Raw genomic sequence first — 19,604 nt, 5'->3', positions numbered from 1 at the left:
GGCACAGATCCGCACAACCCTAAGGAAGCTGGCTGTGTCTCCCAAGTGGACCAACTACGGCCTCCGCATCTTCGGCTACCTGCACCCCTTCACGGACGGTGAGGCCAGCCCCGCATCCTGCCCTTCCCCTTCCTGTCCGAGTTCTCGGGGTGCCTGGGCATGTGGCCTGCCCTGGGCTGGCTGGACTGTTAGCCCTCTTTCAGGGGAGCAGGGTTTGGACGTGGTGAGGCCTCATGCACGCCCCCAGGTGGCCACTTCACACCCTGATTTGCACACCCTGATCCGAGACTAGCTTACCCCTCTCTGTAAGTGTCCCCAGAGACTCCACGGAGTCTCCCAGGTATAGAAACCCCTGCTTTACAAAGCGGGCATGCTGGCACAAGGCCCCACAGAGAATTTAGTCTCTGAGACATGAGTGCCCCCTAGGGGAAGTCTCGTCCTGCCCTCACCTGGGAAAACCACCCCCCATGCCCAGGGGAGATCCAGTTTGCCATCGCTGCCGACGACAACGCAGAATTCTGGCTGAGCCGGGATGACCAGGTCTCCGGCCTGCGGCTGCTGGCCAGCGTGGGCAAGGTAGGGTCCGCTCAGCCCCACAGGCCCTCCCGTCCCCCCAGGAGCCAGGTCACACGCCTCCATCAGGTCACTCTTACAGAGGCACGGACAGGATGTGGGAGGGAACAGACCTGGAGAAGACTCAGGTCTAGGCCACACCCATCCTGGTCCTGGTGCTGGGGATTCATGTGGTTTCTCGGGTTGCACTGGGGGGAGCACTTCGAGGAAAGACAGTTGCTTCTCGAGTGGTCCCAAGCCCCCTTCCATCCCTCAGCATTTCCCCTCCTCCGTCCTCCCACCTCCCTCCTTTCTCCTTGTCTCCTCACTCATCACTCCCACCCTCCCCCTCTCCCCACACCTCCAGACTGGAAAAGAGTGGACTGCCCCTGGAGAGTTCGCAAAATTCCGGAGTCAGATTTCGAAGCCAGTCAGGTGAGATGGGTCGTGATGAGCAGCAAATCCTTCAATCTCCTTACGGAACAGAGGCAGGCTAGGAGCTGGGCTCCAGGAGGACCCCTCTGCCACCCACCCCCCATCACAGAGGTCCAGCAAGCCAGGGCCCCCTGCATTTCGGGAGAATGACAGAGACCTTCTGGACCATCTTTCTTCACTTTACAGATGAAGACCTGAGGCCCAGAGAGGGCTGTGACTTAATGAGAGTCACATGGATATTGGGTGGCACTCAGGGCTGGGAAACAGAACGGGTCTCCTTTCTCTCTTCCCGTTTTCTCCATCTCTGGAAAGATCTACAGCTGTGCAGCCCAGAGTCCCCCTGCGCTTTCTGTGCTGCACAAAATTCTGAATGGCGGGGACCCCTGAGCAGGCTGGAGGGAAGGCCCGTAGTGGCTAGGGAGTGAACTAACCCAGCCTCAGAGCGCCACCTGGTGGTCTGCACACACACATGCATGCACACACGGTGAGAACATTTGTGGGTTGATGGTTCCTGGAGTGGCTGGGGCGGGAACTAGCCCAGCCTCAGAGCGCCACCTGGTGGTACACACGCACGCATGCACACACACCCACACCCACCCACCCACGAGAACATGTGTGGGCTTGATGGTGCCGGTGCTGGTGTTGATGGTGGTGAAACAGGCCAGCTCACACAGAGCACTGGCCGTGCCAGCCCCTGTGGTCACCACTGCCCATGCGGCTCAGGGGAGCAACTGAGAACCGGGGCTGAGACCCAACTTCCTGGGTCCAAACCCCAATGGGGCCACTTATTACCTGGTGACTTTGGGCAAATTACCCAAGATTTCTGCACCTCAGCATTCTCATCTACAAACAGAGGTAGCATGGGCTCCCCAGGTGGCTCAGTGATGAAGAGTCCACCTACCAAAGCACAGAAGACGCGGGTTCAATCCCTGGGTTGGGAAGATCCCTTGAAGTAGGAAATGGCAACCCGCTCCAGTATTCTTGCCTGGAAAATCCTGTGCACAGAGGAGCCTGGAGGGCTATAGTCTATAGGGTTGCAGAGTCAGACACAATTAAGTGTGTACACACACACACACACATGCACTTGGTGCTTACACATAGGAACAGCTCTCTGAGGATAGCACTGTTATTTCACGTGACTCCCTGAATGTTCTGGGAGGTTTGTGCTGTCATTATCCCATCTCACGGGAGGGAAAACTGAGGCTGCCCCGTCAGTAAGTGGTGATGGGGATTCTGACCCAGATGCTCAGCGGCAGGTCTGAGGGACCAGGAGCGAGGAGGGAGGGGCCGGGCGCGTGTGGTGCTGGGAGGCAGCCCCGTACGGTCTCTCCCGCCAGCCTGGCAGCTGCCCGCCGGTACTACTTCGAGGTGCTGCACAAGCAGAACGACCAGGGCACCGACCACGTGGAAGTCGCGGTGAGTGTTCACTGTCCCCTTGGCACCCACCTGGCCACCCCTCTGCCTGCTCCCTTGAACCTTGTTCCCAATCAGCCACCTCCGACCCTTCATGTCCACTCTCGCCTCTTTCCAGTGGCGGCGGAATGACCCCGGGGCCAAGTTCAGCATTATCGACTCTGCTTCCCTGTCCCTCTTCACAAGTGAGTGTCCTGCCCAGCCTGGGGACGAGGCCAGGTGGGCCAACCTGCCGGGCTCTGTCTGCTGGGGGGCCTGGCATGTGGAGGCCAGAACACGAATGTGAAGGGTGCGGGATGAGGAGCAGAGGCCAAAGGAGCGCCTTGGTCAGAGGTCCTGAGCCCCCGGGGGTCAGTGACCTGGGAGAACCCTCTGCATGCTCTTGGAGTCCTTACCCCAGAACAATGCCCATCCACCTCCACACAGCATTGTCTGCATGATTCCAAGGCGCTCCAGAAACTGTGAGGCTCAGTCCAGGTGAAAAAAACTTCAGAGGGAGGCCAGGACCCTGCTTTGCAGATGAGCCACCATGGTTCTTGCACAGCCGTGGCCAGGGGGAGAAAGCGTGCTGACCTGCTTTCCGGCTGCAGCCCGTGGACTCTCCGATCACACTCGTCATGGCTTGTGATTTCCTGTCTGGGGGCCCCACAGAGCAGTCTCCACCGGCGGGTGTAGCCCGCGTGGGCCCAGGTGTAGGAGGAGGGGGCGCAGCAGAGGCCCTAGCAAGAAGGCAAGGCGGGTCTGGAGGAGCCCAGGAGATGGCGGGCAGTGTGTGTGGAGGGCAGGAAGGAGTAAGAAATGGCACGTTTGGCTCACAGAAGAGGGTGGTCGTGGGGAAGAGATAAGGTAGGTGAGGGGAGGCTGCCAGCGACCAAGCAAGAGGCCACAGGGTCAGAGCAGAAGCGCCAGAAGAAGGGAGAGTTGGAATCAGTGTGAACCAAGAATAAAGAAGCCCACAGCAAATTCAGGTAGGAAACCTATAAGATGGGCCAGAGGTTGCCAGCCTCTAGCATAGAAGGAAAACTCGCTGTGGGCCAAGGCAATTTGAAGCCTCAGGCAGAAAGCAAACACCCCCAGCGGCTGAGCCTCAGGGTGCCCTGCTCACCTGGGCATGGGCTTAGGCCTGCTGGGGAGCCCGAGGCAGACACCCTGCATTCACACTCAGCTTTGCCAGCCTGTCAGCTGTGTGATCTCAGGCACAAGACTTCGATTCTGTTTGCCCGAGTTCCTTGTCTGTAAAGTAGGAAGCATGCTGTATTTAAGCCACAGTGGTGACGAGGATTAAAAGGGTTGATATTTGTAAGACACTCGGAACAGTGTCTGGCTTATGTAGGAAGTGCTTTTCACGTATTTGTTAAACTGAACATACTTCTAAGGACAGATTTCTAGCAGGTGGCAGTAAAACCTTTTGAGTAAGAGGTGGCTTTTTCCAGTTCACACAAAACTGTGGTGTGTGCCAGCCATGGGGCTGGTGGAGGGGGTCCAGGGGAGAGAAACAGCTGAAACCACAAGTTTTGGGGGCACGGCTTGTGGGGGGAGCAGGGATTGGGCACATCCTATACAGTACCAGGCTTCCCTGATGGCTCCAGCAGGTAAAGAATACACCTGCAGTGCAGGAAACACAGGAGACGCAGGTTCGATCCCTGAGTCGGGAAGATTCCCTGACAGAGGAGATGGCAACCTACTCCAGTAGTCTTGCCTGGAGAATCCCATAGACTGAGGAGCCTGGAGGGCTACAGTCCAAAGGATTGTAGCATCAGACACACCTGAACAACTACACACACACACACACTGTACCAGGTTGTGGGGCAGCTGGTACCGGAACCTTGACCTGGCCCCTTCCTAGCCCCTCGAGAAGGCAGGGGCCTGGCTTCTGGGCTGGCTTCTCTGGGAGTCACGGCTGTCCTGCTCTTTCCTCCCTGGGCCCAGATGAGACCCTCCTGAGGATGGATGAGGTGGACCACATCCCGCAGACAGCAGCCAGCCACGTGCGCTCCCCAGACCCCCTTCCCACTGACGACCAACCACCCGCCGACATGCTGCGGCCCGACCCTCGGGACGCTCTCTACAGAGGTAAGACCTCGCCGCGTTCTTGACCTCTGGCCTGGGGATGTACTGCCAGGCCCATGGTGTCAGGGAGGAGACTCGGGAGGCTTCTGTCCTGCACAGCGTCCCCAAACCAGAGGCTTTTTGCTTTCACGTGTGTGAAATAGAACACACGTGCAGAACAGTGCAGAAATACAGACGGACCGCTTCACAGCTGTAGCGATCATTACAGAGCAAACGAGACGGGACAAGAAGTAGAGCCAGAATCCAGACATGCCTCTGCAACCGCAGGCATCAGCTTCTCACTGGGTTCTAGCTCCTGTCCAGTGAGAGAAGTGTGTCCCCACTAAGGCGTTGGGGCCTTAAACTGCCAGGGACATTTACATCTTAAACGTTGACGTGGACTTCCCTGAGGGGCCAGTGGCTAAGACTCCTCGCTCCCAAAGCAGGGGGCCCAGGTTTCATCCCCAGGAGGGGAACTAGATCCCACATGCCACAGCTAAATAGTTCACATGCGGCAGCTAAGACCCAGAGCAGCCAAATAAATAACTAAATACTTTAAAATAAAAATTAAAAGATGACGTGTCCCCTTCCCCCCACCCCCACACGCCCCCTCCATGACAAGTGGAAGGAAATTCAGTTACTGATGCTGCACTCGGGTGAGGCTCTGTGGCCTCTTGGAAGTTTCGAAACCTGTTTTGAGACTGGCCGTATACAGCGATCCCAGCGCTCTACTGTGCCTTGAGCCAGGGACTGTGTCCAAACTCCTTGTCTCCAAGGTTCCCTGTGAATGCCACCCCCACCCTCGAGGGGGGGCCAGCTTGGTTTAGCAGCCTCAACCACGGGATGTGGACTCTCTCACGAGCAAAGACAGACATGTGCAGGCTCCAGGCTGCAGCCCGCAGCCCTCAGCCACCTCCTTCCACCCCCAGTGCCTCTGATCCCCAAGGCTCAGCTCCGACACGTCCTCCCTGACTGCCCCTACAAGCCCAGCTACCTGGTGGACGGGCTCCCTCTGCAGCGCTACCAGGGACTCCGGTTTGTAAGTCTCGCCTGGGTGACAGGGGCTGGAATGGGAGGGGCTGGCTGAGGCTGACCCCTTCCTCCCCACGCCACACCCCGGAGGCCCTGGGCCTGGAGAACTGGCACTCCACTGTGCCCGGCCTTCCCACACCACACCACTGGTATTCCGCGGGTGCCCAGCCTGGATGGGCAGCCCTGTGGAGCCCAGCGCTGTGCAGTGTGTGGCCTGGCTGAGGCCTCCTACCCTCCGCCCGAGGGCAGTGGTATTTATCAAACTATAGACGAGACGCTGGGGAGGTGAACTGTGGAGGGGCTCGACTTTAGAGAACCCAGAGCCCGTGTGGAGGCTGAGAGGCGGGGTGATGCTGGGCTCCTGGGCCCAGAGATGACGGCGGGGGAGACTGGAGGCAGGACAGAGGGCCAGGGGCAGCTATGGGGAAGGGTTGAGAGGGTTTTGGTGGCCGTGGCCTAGAGCTGTGTTTAAAGGGGGTGAAAAAGCAGTGTAGGGAGTAGCGGGGGTTGGTCCTGGGGTGCAGTCAGCGGGAAAGGCCACAGGACAAGAGGTGGGTGGTCCCGGCTGCAGCTGGATGAGCTGGGGCAGGAGACGGGAAGTGGGCACCGGGGAACCTGGCTTGGGGGGCACGTACCACCCAGGTCCCAGGAGGGGGTGTAAAGAGTGGCCGGAATCCAGATGCTTGGTCCACAGCAGCCCCGTGCCTTCCTCCGCCCCGCCAGATTCACCTGTCCTTTGTTTACCCTAATGACTACACCCGCCTGAGCCACATGGAGACCCAGAATAAGTGCTTCTACCAGGAAAATGCCTACTACCAAGACAGGTGAGGCGCCAAGTGGGGGGAGCCAGGAGAGCTCCCTGGACCAAGGGGCTGCGAGGGCACTCCACCGGGGCCCTTGGCTTTTCCTGGGCGCTTCACACATGCACACGCACACACACACATATATGTACACACATGCACACACACTCACACCCCTCTCCCCTGTACCCCCGGCCAGCTGTGACCTCAGAGCTCCCCTCCTCCCCCCTGCAGGCTCAGCTTTCAAGACTACATCAAGATTGACCAGCCTCAGAAGCAGGGCCCAGAGCAGCCAGGTAGAGTGATGGCCGAGCCTCTGGGCCAGGCTGGAGGGTGACAGTCCAGACTGGGCCAGAACCGTCCCCAGGAGCTTAGAATGCAAACCCTGCAGCCCCTTCCCCCAGGCCTAAGAGATGGGGAGCAGCCCTTCGCCCCCTTAATTTCCAAGACACAAGTTGGGACGTTTCGAAAGTGGGGTGGTCCAGAGGAGGAGATTCAGGGCCCTGGCGACACATCCTGAGGGCCCAAGGGCCTTGCCTGCCCTACACTTAGGAAACTGCCCTACAGAAGCACTGTCCTCCCACGGCCTCTCACTTTGCGGGGCTGGGGCCTGACCCCGGCCATCCGCTGGGCCCCTGCTAGCACTTTCTGTCCCTCATGTCACCATCCTTGACAACGCTTTATGCCGATGGAGACGCTGGGTTAGTTGAGGCTGAGTAACTCACCCTGGGTCTTGCCGGGGACCTCTGCCCATCTCACCTCCCTGGTCCTCAGCTGTCTTCTGGATCTTGCTGGGGAGACGTTGAAAAGCCCATGTGAGGGATGGTTTTAACAGCAGGTTTCGAGGACGGCCTTCTAGAAGAATCCCAGTATGGAGAAGCGGCAGAGGACACCCCTGCCCCTGATGGCCAGAATGCCAGGATGCCAGTGGGGAAGTCAGGCCCCCCCACAGCCCCCAGGAAGGACGCCCCTGACCGCCGCCTCCGAAACCTGCGGAGACTCCTGGCTCGGGCCCAGGAGGGCCTGGCAGCGCCCCCTCCCTGGCAGAACTCCACAGCCTCCCTCCCCGTGAGGCCCAGCACCACCCCTGCCCAGCCAGCAGACAAGAAGGCAAGGAAGCCCAGCCTCGAGCCCCACCAAGCTCCGCAGCATCCTGACAAGTGGCCCCCGGGGCCCCTGGCTGGGCACTCACCACCAGCAAAGAGGCCCAGGCCCGCTGGTGCCAGTCCCGGGAAGATGCTCGGGCGGTCCCAGTGGCTGAACCAGGTCGAGTCGTACATCGCAGAGCAGAGAAGGGGCGATAGGATGGAGCCTCCAGACCCCAGGAGGGGCTGGCCCGAGGACCAGGATGTGGTGGTGGCAGGAGCTGGCCAAGAAGGACAAACGGAGGGTGAGGCCGAGGGAGAGGATGAGGGGGAGGATGAGGAGGATGTGAGCGAGGTGCTGGAGTATCTGTCTATGTTCGACCCCGTGGTGAACTGGGAGCAGACCTTCAGCGCCCACGATCTGGACTTCCAAGCGCTGCGGACGGACTGGATCGACCTGAGCTGTAACACGTCGGGCAACCTGCTGCTTCCGGAGCAGGAGGCGCTCGAGGTCACGCGGGTCTTCCTGAAGAAGCTCAACCAGAGGATCCGGGGGTAAGGTAAAGGGCTCTCGGCCGGGCGGGGAGGGGCGCCTGCGAATGCGGGCCTTCAGGCCTTGCTCCCAGCATTGGGCATGGTCTGAAATCCTTGGGCCTGGCCCTGGGCCCAGGCTGAGCTCTGGGAAGGCGCTCGTGCAAGAAGCCGGTAAAGAGGTGGAACCAGCAAAGCTGGCGCTAAAAAGACACCCTGAGACCCCAGATGTGGGCTGGAAGGGCGGCGGCAGAAGGCACGACTGAGCACTTGGTTTTTTTCATCCATTCATTTGTTTTCAACCCACTGATGTTTTTCTAACTGAGATAAAAGGAATATATCATTTAATTCACCATTTAGGAGTGTACAGTTGAGTGGGTTTTAAGTATATTTAGAATGTTGTGCAGCCACCACCCCTATCTGATTCTAGAATGTTTTCATCGCTTTTAAAAGAAATCTGGTTAGCAGTTTCCTCTGTCCTCCCAGGCTCCGGCAACCACTGCTCTGCTTGGTCTCTGTAGATTTACCTATGCCAGACATTTCACACGGGTCTGGCGTCTTCCACTTAGCAGATGCTTCCGAGGCTCATGCACATTGTAGAGTGTATCAGTGCTTCATGTCTTTGTACAGCTGTCTCATAGTCCACTGTCTGGGCAGACTACATGTCTGTTTATTCATCAGCTGATGGGCATTTCGGTTGTCTCCACCTATTGCTCTTATGAATGATGCTGCTATGAACATTCATGTACAGGGTATTTGCGTGACCCTGTTTTCAGTTCTCCTGGCTAAATTCCTTGGGATTGAATGGCTGGGTCATAGAGTAACTCTAGGTTTAACATTTTGAGGAGCTGCCAACTCTTTTGCAAATCATCTGTACCATTCTACGTTCCCATCAGCGGTGTATAAAGGCTCCAGTTTCTCCATAGTCTCATCAATTCTAATTTTCCTTTTTTAAAAAATAGCCACACACACACACACAAAATAGCCATGCAAGTGGATGTGGAGTGGTATTGCACTGTGGTTTTGATTTCATTTCCCTTGTGACTAGTGATGTCGGGCCAACCAGTCAGCATTTCCAATCGTCTGTCGTGTCTTTTCTTTTAAAATTATTCTTTTATTAGCCATACGTATTTTTAAAAATTTTTTTGGCTGTGCTGGGTCTTTGTTGCTCTCTAGGTGTGGCACGCAGGCTCAGTCACTGTGGCACACAGGCTCAGGAGTTGTGGTATACGGGCTTAGTTGCTCTGCGGTGTGTGAGATCTTTCAGGACTAGGGATCGAACCCATGTCCCTGGCATGGGCAGGCAGATTCTTAACCACTGGACCGCCGGGAAGTCCCCGTTGTCTTTCGCACTGTGGACTGAACAGAGCTGTGTAGTAATGAGGGTTAGTTTCTAAAGGAATCTTTTCACTGTGACTCACGCCTCCACCTTACGTGCTGAATACTTAGGGTCTTAGAGCTCTAAGAGACTAGCTCATCCATCTCTACGGATCCTTTTTTTAAAGATGATGGCAGTGCCCACTGGAGCGGGTAGGCATCGTGTGAGCATGTTAACCAGCTGCAAAGCTGGGCAAAGCCCGGGGTCTCCTGACACATGGGGTGGAGTGACAGAAGCCTCCTGCCCTTTCCTCCAGGAGGTACCAGCTTCAGCGCATCGTGAATATAGAGAAGCGGCAGGACCACCTCCGTGGGGGCCGCTACCTCCTGGAGCTCGAGCTGCTGGAGCAAGGCCAGCGCCTGGTGCGGCTCTCGGAGTTCGTGTCCACGCGCGGCTGGCAGGGCACTGATGCTGTGGGCGGGAAGGAGGCCGAGGCCCTGAACCTGCAGGGCCTGGTGTGGAGCCCGCATGACTTCCAGAGGCACGGCCCGGGTGCCCGGGCCCCGGAGCCCAAGCTGTGCTGGCCCCAGGGCTTCTCCTGGAACCACCGCGCCGTGGTCCACTTCATCGTGCCGGGTGAGCCTCCCACTGCCTAGGCACCCTCGGCCGAGCAGAGGCCTCGTGAGATAGCGAGCGCCTGGTCTCTGCTCCCTGATGTGATCTCACAGAACCTGGGGGAAAGGCCACCGTGGGAAACGGGCTCACGGGAGCGAAGTAACTGGTCTCAGGTGACCTGGGCCGTCAGGGCGGGAGCTGAGAAGGACGGCTGACCGGCAGCTCTTCCTATGGAACCTGCATGCAGGGTTGGGAGTGAACAATGGGCTGGGGCTGCTGGCCTGGGGCAGTAAGACAGGGAGGGGCTTGGGGAGCAGGCTGGCTGGTTTTCATAACAAGAGAGGGAAAGGGGAGCCGGTCACAGGAGTAGAACGGGTTGGAGGGAGGGGGTCAGACAGGAAGTGCAGGGTGATCATGGGATGGACAGCTGGTGAGTTGGACTGTCAGGGCCCAGGAGGGTTACTATGAGAGTGGATGACAAGCTCCAGCTCCAGGCCTTCCGCGGGGCCCTGCCTGGGAGGCTGTGCAGGGACGGGGTGGAGAGGCCCCCGTACCAGGAGCTCTCCGCTGCCCTCCGACCCCTACTGCCCTGCTAACCTTTCTCGTAGCCGCATTGCCCTAAGCAAAGGTCCAATGGGACTCCTGACCACGCAGGACCTGGGAGTAAAGAGGCGCTCCTTTGCATTACTCTGCTTCTTTCTCCCCACCCTGCTGGGCAGTGAAGAACCAGGCACGCTGGGTGCAGCAATTCATCAGAGACATGGAGACCCTGTCCCAGGTCACCAGTGACCCGCACTTCAACATCATCATCACTGACTATAGCAGCGAGGACATGGACATCGAGACGGCCCTGAAACAGTCCAAGCTGCGGAGGTGAGGGTGTTCCCGGCGGGGCGCAGCCTGAGCAGCCTCTTCCTGAAGTCCCATCGGTGCCCTGATTCTCAGTCTAGCTCTTTCCAGAGGATTCACCCACCCAGAGTCCCATCCCAGGAGCCTGCATCACCTCTGTGCTGCCTGCTGGCTTCCTCCTGGGACCATCACAGCTGGGTCCTGAGGCTCAACCTCTCTTTTGCTCTCCCCGCAGCTACCAGTACATGAAGCTAAGTGGGAATTTTGAACGCTCGGCTGGACTCCAGGCTGGTGTGGATCTGGTGAAGGTAAGTGGCCTGAGAGGGGCCTGGGAGATGACAAAGGCTGGTGAAGAGACCCTCAGATGGCCAGCTCCTCAGAGAGGAAGCCGCAAGACACACGGTCCTCTCTGCTACTCTGCAGGGCCAGGGCCAGGGTGGGAGCGTTTGTCCGGAGTCCCCAGCATCCATGAAGACAGTCAGGGTTGCCTCTCTGATCACGAGAATTGTGCCCCAATGCCCAGGGCCGTGGAAATCCATCCAGCACTTTGTTTCACGCAAGCTTGTCGGTCACTGAAATGGGAGAGAGCCAGAGGATGGTCCTAGAGTGTCCTGGGCTCCTCACCCTGGTCTAGGGGGACTGCTGACGCCCCCATCTGTCCCCAGGACCCGCACAGCATCATCTTCCTCTGCGACCTCCACATCCACTTCCCAGCTGGCATCATCGACACCATCCGGAAGCACTGCGTGGAGGGCAAGATGGCTTTTGCCCCCATGGTCATGAGGCTGCACTGCGGGGCCACCCCCCAGTGGCCTGAGGGTGAGCCTGCCCTGGGCTCGGGAGGGTGGGAAAGACCTCTGTGCCTTGGTGCTTAACCCGGAGCTGGAGACAGTCCTGTCTCCGGCGGCAGCACCCCCCTCTCCATCTCTTCCCCCTCCCCATCTCCACTCACCTGGCAGCCCTGCTCACCTGGGCAGACCATGAAGTGGCCCAGGGCTGAGCTGACGGCAGCGACAGCAGCAGCAGCAAGGCTGAACACTTCCTGGGTTTTCCCCTTCATTTGTTCGTCAGACATTTACCAAGCACTTACTATGTGCCAGACTGTGTGCCCACTCAGGATGCAGAGAAGAGAGGTTTCCTGCCTGGAAAGGGAGCCGGGCATGGCTGCACCCTCGGGGGCTGCTGTTGTCATAGCCTCCTGGGAGCCTGTCACCAGCCCTTGGTCCCTCCCTGGAGGACTGCTGCCTTCTCTGGACCGGGAAACTTAGCTCAGAGGGCTTTCCCCACAAACAGGAAAAGGGCTCATTCAGATGAGAGTCTTGCGCCTCCCAGTAAAGGGTCTAGGGGTGCAACCCTGGAGCCCCCTCGGTCCACCTCCTGGCCCAGGTTCAGTTCCCCCGGGGCTTGTCTGTCTGCAGGCTACTGGGAGGTGAACGGATTCGGGCTGCTAGGCATCTACAAGTCAGACCTGGACAGGATCGGCGGCATGAACACCAAGGAGTTCCGAGACCGCTGGGGCGGAGAGGACTGGGAGCTGCTGGACAGGTGACTGGGGAGGGGCCTATGGGAGGAGCCTGGGGCAGGGGCGGGGCTAGAGCCCCCCAGGTCCAGCCCCCTTGGCCCCACTGGCCTGGATTCCTTTCCTCGCTGAGACTGAACTATTGGAGGGGATCCTGCCTCTGCCTGTGTGGCAGGGCAGGCGTGGAGGGTGCTTGGCAGACAGTTAGGGAAGGGCACAGACTCTGAGCTGCAAGGGTGTGAATGGTAATGTTGTCCGCTGGGCACCCCCTTGCTCACCTGGGAGAACATGGCTGGGGAGAAGGCTGGAGTTTTGGGGGGTTTATGAGAGAGTCAACACAGGGTCAGCATAAGAGCCAGCGTGGACCGTTGAAAGCATTGAGTATCCAGGAGGCTCTGGGTCCCTGGAGCCCCGGGAGAAGGCAGTTTTGCAGAGGAGGACAGGCTGGCGGGATGCAGGGAGAGGGCGTTTCAGGGCGTGTGTGTGGGTGGTGAGGAACCAGGAGGCTTAGTCTGAGATTCCACCTCAAAATTCCTCAGGAAATTTGCCACCAAGGGGAGGAGGGGGAAAATGGATGACACCTTGAGATTTGAGCTTTAGGAGTGAGGGTGAAGGAGAGAGAGGAGGAGAATCCAAGAGAGAAAGGATGTAATTGCTGAAGCAGCGTCCAGAGGAGGTAGACGGGGCAAGGTCAGGGGCCCAGGGGGAGGGGACCCTGACGAGGAAGACACTCTTCTCCCTGAGAGACCGGACACCTCCTCACCACCTAGTCACTGGGCACCTGACTGGGTAGGCGATGGACATCCTCCACCCCCTTCTTAGTGGACATCCTCCACTCCCCAGACTCTGGGAGGGACGTGTGGTCATCTCTCTTTTCCAGGTGAGAAAACTAAGCCTTGAGGAGAAGTTAACAACTTGCCCTAAATCTCTCAGCTATGACTGTCTTGAAAACCCGATCTGAAAACTTGAAAATCGGATCTGTTTGATTTTTCCCTAGAGGGCAGTCAGGCAGGCAGGAAAGAAGGTGACAATATTAAGAGAATTTAAGGTGCAAACGAGGGCCCGTGAGGGAGCTTGTGTTAGATAACACAGCTCCCGTAAAGCTCCATGGTCAGACCCCAAAGCGGAGAGAAGCCTGGTGTTACCTCCACCCCTGGGGGAAGGCAGACCTCCACAGTTCTGCCTCCTGTGAGGCCCAGGGAGTAAGAAACTGCTCCAAATTCCAGTTATTTCCACCTGCTGGGAGCACAGGCCTCCCAGCGGGAAGAGGGTGGGAGCTGGGACAAGGTCTGCTTCCTGACTCCCCCTCCCTCCATCAGACAGGGTGGAGGGACCCCTGCTGGCCGACCTCCAGGTGTGGTGAGCACTTGTACCCTTCTTCACTGGTCCTCACCACATCCACCACTGTATCCATTTATCCTTTCTAGGGAGAGAGGCTCTGAGACACGGCCCAGGCCATTTGGCTCTCTGCCCAACCCCTGCCCCATGGGACGCGGCCAGGGCCTGGTGGGGTCGTGGCAGGCGGGCTGGCCCTCTCCCCACTTCCCTCGGTGCTTCTGTGGCTCATCCCACCCTCCTCCCCCCAGGATCCTCCAAGCTGGCCTGGAAGTGGAGCGTCTCTCCCTCCGAAACTTCTTCCATTACTTCCATTCCAAGCGGGGCATGTGGAACCGCCGCCAGATGAAGATGCCTTAACCCCGGCATTAGGGGGCACCTGCTGGACCGATGGCTTCTGGCACCTGGACCACAGTGGCCCGGCCAGTGCCCGCTCACTGCCGGAGCGGAAAGGGAGGGGAGCAGGGGCCATGGTGGGCCCAAGCAGCCTCCGAGTCGGTACCCCCTGCCCCAGCAGCCGTCCTCCACCTCTGGGCCTCTGGGGCCAGGAGACGAGACAGAGATGGCAGAGTTCTCAGGAAGGGCAGCGGGACCAGGTCAAGGGAGGCAAGCCCAGCCTGGCCACACCACACTGATGGGAGGTGCCTTCCAGTGCCCACCCGGGGCTCCTAGCGGGGCAGTGACCATGGACTGGAAGCTTTTCTATTGGATGAATTTTACTGGGGTTTTACTTTTTTTTTTTAACAGAAAACCAAAACCACACATGTCCAGACCCAGCATAGACTGTGAGGGGGTGGAGTTGTACATTTATAGGAAGGGCACTCCCTCCCTGCATACCTCAGACCCACGGGTACGTCCCTGGGCCCTGGACCGGGCAACTGGGGAGCTGGCCCCACGTGGAGCCATTAGTAGCTGCCCCGTGGGTCCTTGCCTCTGGGACACATACACCTTCCAGGTAGCCGACCGACAGCTGGCCGCCGATCAGGGCATTAACCTCACCCTCCAGCCGCACTGTCTCCAGACTGACTGGAAGCACAGAGTGGACCAACTCCTCCCAGTGCCTCAGGGGGTTGGGGGCCAGGGAACCTACTGGGGTGGTGGGCTCCTGGCTCCCCGGTGCAGGGCGGACGTGCATCACAGGCGAGGGAGGGTGGGGGGATGGCAGGGAGAGAAGACCCCTTCTGTCCCAGCCACCTGTGAGCTGGGCCTTGGGGACCACATGAAGCAGCGCGGGGAGAGGGGGAGGGGAGGGGTGAGGTCCAAGGGGAGGGATGAAAGGGAAGCGGGAAGCCTGAGTCCTCACAGCCCAGCCCCCTCCTGCCCTCTGAACTGGGGAACGGGGCCCCAGGGGGGAAGGTCTGGGGAGGTGAGGCGAGGATGTCGTTCTGTCCACAGAGCGGGAGCAGGACTGAAAAGTGAAGCCGTTTCAGGGAGCACAGCCCTCGGCCTCTGGGGCCTGGGGCACCCTTTCTGTCACCTAGATCGCATCGCACACTTCTCTTGCACTAATGGTCCCAGGCGCCTCTAGACTGGGGATGTTTCTACTGCTGCTGCCTTCTGCACTGCTCTAACTCACCACCGCTGCCCTGGACGTGCGGCCTCGCAAACCCCAGCATTTGCGAGGAAGGGCCCAGAGCAGGTGCAGCGGGGCCCGGGAGGCCAGTCCGCTGGGCCAGGCTCGGTGTCGTGATGGAGTCCAGGTCTCGGTGTGTGGAACTGCAGGGTCTGCCCGGTGGGCCCCGCGGTCAGCCAGAGCACAAATTTGGCCTGCGGGAGAATGGAGCCCGGCGAGAACCTTCTGGAGGTTGACGAGAACCCCTGCCTCCCGCCTAAGAAATCGTGAAGGACACAGACTTTTCGGTTAATAGATTGTGGCTTGTGGATGCTCGATCTGCCCTCAGGCTATGGCCTTTTATGGTCCTGGCTCACATGCTGTGCCTTCAGGGAAGGACTGTAGGGAGTAGATGAGAGCCGCAGCTGCCTGGGTGGCCAGGTTTCTTTCTGGGGCTACTTTTATCCCTGGGCGTTGCCCAGCAAGGCCTGAGTCCACCCAGATGGTCCTCCTGCTTCACTCCTCCTGAGGACAGATGTCTGCCCAGCCTCCCCTCCCCGGCCTGCCACCCCCCTGCCCCAGCCAGTGCCTTGCATTCTGCGTTTGTTACCTCCACACCGTCTGCCTTAATGGAGGGGGCCTGGCACGGCCCCTACTCGGTAGGGAAATGTGTAGGGTGCGGGGAGGGAAAGCGTTAAATACAGCAAAGTCTCAGAAAACAAAGTGCCCTCGTGTTTTCCTATTGCCCATCAGGGTGGGAGAGGGCTGGGCAGAGGGCCCAGGCTCACGTGGCCATCTCTAAGCTCTGAGGCCTCCAGTGGACATGCCAGGGACTCTCCGTATCGCCCTTCATCACCTGTATGTGTGTGTGTGTGGTGGGGGGGCAGGCAGCCTTCCCTGCGGTGTGGTTTACTCAGGAGGGGGACCACGAGGTTCCTGTCTGAGGAATATTTCCTGTGCAGTAGATTCATGCAGGTTGGAGCTTTCAGTTGAGAAAGGCTGATGGACACAGGAAGGTCGGGTGAGGAGCTGAGGTGTGGCTTATTCTAAGAGAGCGGACAATCGAAAAGCATCTGTGTTTAAGCTGGGCATGCCCTGTTGATGCGTTACAGTACAAAGGTACCATCCTGGTCATATCTGATCTAGGCAGAGATTGAAATTAGTTTGTATTCCTTAAGCACATGCCCAAGAGAGGGTGCTTCTGTGAAAGCTGCGGCGGCCAATTTGTTAGTCGTTCAGTCATGTCCAACTCTTTGCAACCCCATGGACTGTAGCCTGCCAGGCTCCTCTGTCCATGGGATTCTCCAGGTAAGAGTACTGGAGTGGGTTGCCATGCCCTTCTCCAGGGGATCTTCCTGACCCAGGGATAGAACCTGGTCCCCTGCATTGCAGGCAGATTCTTTACTGTCTGAGCCACCAGGGAAGCCCAGAGGCAGCCAATTGGAGCTTCTCAAAAAGCATCCAGAGGAGACTGGTCTGCTGCTAATGCAGCAGATGGTAATTACCCTAGGCACTGAGCAGGGAAACCTGACTCAGAGCAGAACCCACAGGAGAGGGAGTGACTTAAAAGCCTTTTCCCCTCCAGGCTTGGGGTTGCTCCTTTGAGCCATTTCCAGGACACAGATGGAGACAGCTGCCCGCCCGGGTGCTTGAGCCTTCACAATTGAAGACACAAAGATTGACTCATGGTGGATCTGCAGAAAGCTTTATGGAGAGAAATCATTCCATCCTATAGAAAAGAGAAAACAAGCTGGGGCAGAGGGAAGGAACAGGGTGGGGTCAGAAGCAGAGTCCTTAAGCTGGGCAGACCCAGCTTTCCATAGGCATGCCTGAGGCCCAGGAAACAGGTGGGTGGTACTCGAGTCCGAGCTCAGGACTCCAGGCCCAGATGACCCCGCTTAAGCTGGGAGAAGAGCCCATCTTTGTTCCAGCACCGAGGGTAGGAAGCAGGGGTGTCTATACTGCCCTCTGAGTCTAGGAGCTCTCCCCGAAGCTGTATGCTGTGCCCTTCAGCCTCGCAGATCAAGGGGGAGAGAAGCAGTTCCAGGCCCAGCACCTGTAGGGGAAGCAAAGAGATGAAGAGAAGGGCAGGCCAGGCCAGACCAGCGCCTCGGGCCCAAGTGTCACACAATCGACCTGGTGCCTTCCCAGGGTGCAACTGCGGGTTCAGATCCAAACCTGAAGCAGGGCCTGAGGCTCTGTGCTGCCAGCTGGCTCCCCATGGTCCTGGACTCTGTCAAGGAGAACACCCGCATCTCCCTCTTCCCCCACTAACCGCAGCCTCCACCCTCCCAGGCTGCAGAGAAGCTCAGCCTAGGAGGAGAGAGCAGAGGACTTTGGTGAGTCTCAGCCCATGCTCTGCTCCATGACCTCATCCCTGCCCCAGGTCTACATTCTTCCCCTTCTGCCTGGCGAGCATCTCTCTCAGCCCAAACCCACAGAGGTGAGAAGGGCCACCTGTGCACCTCCCATCTTCCCTCACCTGGGCTCCAGGTCTTGTTCAGAGAGGGGTCCCAGCAGCCAGGAGCCCAATCCTATGTGCCCCGAAGGCTGTGATGAAGATGTTGATCATGACAGTGATAAAGATCAAGGCGGTGGCTGCGTTGTTGAGCTGGTTGAGTCGCCACTGCTTTTCCACCTCATTAAGGTTCAGTAGAGCTGTGGAGAAGAGGGAGAAGCAAATGATGGCCTGGGGGTGGGGAGATGACAGCCTGGAGCTTCCCCCACCACAGCCCCTCAGAGATCAGGAGTTGGTGGCCATTGTGCTGCAATGCCTTCTCCCTCACTGACCATGAGGGGTGTTCACGTGGTACTCAATAGAGCCAATTTTGGAAACTTACACTGGGTCTTCTCAGAGTGGGGAATGCACGCTCTAAGGAATGCTGCTACGAGTTAGTGAGCATGGTCACTTAGCAGGTATTGTACTGGCTACTAGATGGGATGCTAGGAGGTAGGTCAGGGTGCCTGCCTGCACTGTGTGGTTGTTACTTGGGCACTTGAAGGTGCACAGGGCTAACAGCAGGTTAGTGTAAGACTGTGCAAACGCACGGTGTGACAGGGAGGCATTCGGGACTTTTCTTCCCACCGACCCCCCGAGGCCAGCTCCAGGCCCGGGCTCCTCACCCATGACCACAAGGAGGATTCCGATGACCACCTGCAGGATCAGAGAGATGCTAAGGAGGGTGACGAGGGCGAAGTAGTTATAGGAGGACGGACCCCGATCTAGCACCGCTTTCAGCTGCACAGCGTTGGACATGAAGAGCGCCATGTCCAGCAAGCTCTCCGCCAGGCTCTTCTTGGTGGCATAACGGTTCAGGTTGACGAGCGGGCTGCTCCCTGGGCTGGGGCTCCCAGGCTGTTGGGGACAAAATACAGGCTTACCCGGGAGGCTCCAGAAGGGAAGCGGTTGAGAGGCTGGGAAGGGGTGTGCTAAGTCGCTTCAGTTGTGTCTGACTCTTTGTGACCCCATGGACCTAAGCCCCCAGGATCCTCTGTCCATGGGATTGTCCAGGCAAGAATACTGGAATGGGTTGCTAATCCCTTCTCTAGGGGATCTTCTCAACCCAGGGATCGAACCTGAGTCTTCTGCATTGGCAGGTGGGTTCTTTACCACCTCTGTTTTCCCCTGAGAGGAGAGCATTGCAGAAGACAGGATGAGGAGTTCTGAGGCTGAGTGGACAAGGAAAAGGCCTCTCTCCTCCCAGAACGATGTGGGCCCCAAGGCGGGGTGCAGAGCGCCACAGATGGAACAGGAACTGCGCACTCTTGGGTTCTGCTCCAACTTGACCTCGTGGGGACCCCTGCAGCCACAGCCTTGCTCGGGCACACACACCCCAGCTGTCACACCCAGCCCATTATACACACGTCTGTGAACATGCATGTATGTACACAGGAGTACAGGCCGGTCAAAAGAATTCATTTGTTTGTTATTACTTTTTAGCTAGAATTTATTGATGCATAATTTACATTTGATTTGCTTTTGAAACATTAAGATGAAGTTTTACTCTCAAGAAGCCACTTACTCTAAAAGAGAGGGTCACAAGCAGGGCTGTGGGGGCAGGGGGCAAACGGAATGCTGCAGGCAACCTGCAGTCTCTCGAAAGAACTGGGCGCGTTTTGAGGCGATTCATTTAGGATGGCGCTGGATATGGATGCACAGCCTAAAGAGGGCCCAGAGCCGGGGAGACATGTTGAAAGGTTCTGGTCCCGCAAGGCACCGTTGCCCCGTGTCCACGTGGTGGCGCTCGAGTCCGAAGGAGCAGCTTGGGCAGCTGGGGTGTGGGCGCTGGGGGGTGGGGTACAGTTTGGTGTTTCTCCCTGAGGAATCCACTGACAAGGCAGGGTTGGTGTGAAACCTGGCCTCACAAAGGCTAGGATGGGAGCCTGTTCCCAGGTCTGCTTCGGCTGACCTAAAACCCACCAAAGGTGTGAAACAGGGGTTGAAATGACCCAGTGCTGACTTGGGTGGGCCAGTCACCCTGCAAGGTGGGGACTGTGGTTAGAGGACAGACGGCTGAGA

At 58.2% G+C, this 19,604-nt stretch overlaps 2 protein-coding genes across 4 annotated transcripts in view; one reads left to right on the top strand and one right to left on the bottom strand.

Moving 5' to 3' along the window:
- B4GALNT3 (beta-1,4-N-acetyl-galactosaminyltransferase 3) overlaps window positions 1-15,799 on the top strand; it is a 97,690-nt gene extending 81,891 nt beyond the window's left edge. The window contains exons 5-20 of one of the 2 annotated variants that reach the window (XM_027541001.1): window positions 8-98; window positions 476-576; window positions 920-987; window positions 2,325-2,403; window positions 2,519-2,585; window positions 4,330-4,473; window positions 5,379-5,488; window positions 6,205-6,305; window positions 6,516-6,577; window positions 7,120-7,921; window positions 9,532-9,851; window positions 10,550-10,703; window positions 10,915-10,987; window positions 11,345-11,498; window positions 12,098-12,224; window positions 13,785-15,799. In XM_027541001.1, the coding sequence (XP_027396802.1) occupies window positions 8-98; window positions 476-576; window positions 920-987; window positions 2,325-2,403; window positions 2,519-2,585; window positions 4,330-4,473; window positions 5,379-5,488; window positions 6,205-6,305; window positions 6,516-6,577; window positions 7,120-7,921; window positions 9,532-9,851; window positions 10,550-10,703; window positions 10,915-10,987; window positions 11,345-11,498; window positions 12,098-12,224; window positions 13,785-13,893 (2,562 nt within the window). In that variant the 3' untranslated portion in view covers window positions 13,894-15,799. Of the gene's footprint in view, window positions 1-7; window positions 99-475; window positions 577-919; window positions 988-2,324; window positions 2,404-2,518; window positions 2,586-4,329; window positions 4,474-5,378; window positions 5,489-6,204; window positions 6,306-6,515; window positions 6,578-7,116; window positions 7,922-9,531; window positions 9,852-10,549; window positions 10,704-10,914; window positions 10,988-11,344; window positions 11,499-12,097; window positions 12,225-13,784 lie in introns of both variants that reach the window. The other variant, XM_027541000.1, reaches the window with a different exon arrangement.
- A 969-nt stretch (window positions 15,800-16,768) lies between these two features.
- The window catches only part of NINJ2 (ninjurin 2), a 72,265-nt gene continuing 69,429 nt past the window's right edge, over window positions 16,769-19,604 (bottom strand). Inside the window, exons 2-4 of one of the 2 annotated variants that reach the window (XM_027540999.1) lie at window positions 18,302-18,440; window positions 17,568-17,743; window positions 16,769-17,141 (exon numbers count right to left, since the gene is read on the bottom strand). In XM_027540999.1, the coding sequence (XP_027396800.1) occupies window positions 17,586-17,743; window positions 18,302-18,440 (297 nt within the window). In that variant the 3' untranslated portion in view covers window positions 16,769-17,141; window positions 17,568-17,585. Of the gene's footprint in view, window positions 17,142-17,567; window positions 17,744-18,208; window positions 18,441-19,604 lie in introns of both variants that reach the window. The other variant, XM_027540998.1, reaches the window with a different exon arrangement.

The sequence above is a fragment of the Bos indicus x Bos taurus genome, chromosome 5 (assembly GCF_003369695.1).
Source record: "Bos indicus x Bos taurus breed Angus x Brahman F1 hybrid chromosome 5, Bos_hybrid_MaternalHap_v2.0, whole genome shotgun sequence".
Lineage (NCBI taxonomy): Eukaryota > Metazoa > Chordata > Mammalia > Artiodactyla > Bovidae > Bos > Bos indicus x Bos taurus.
The sequence above is the reverse complement of the archived record's forward strand: the minus strand, read 5'-3'. Positions and strand labels throughout refer to the sequence as shown.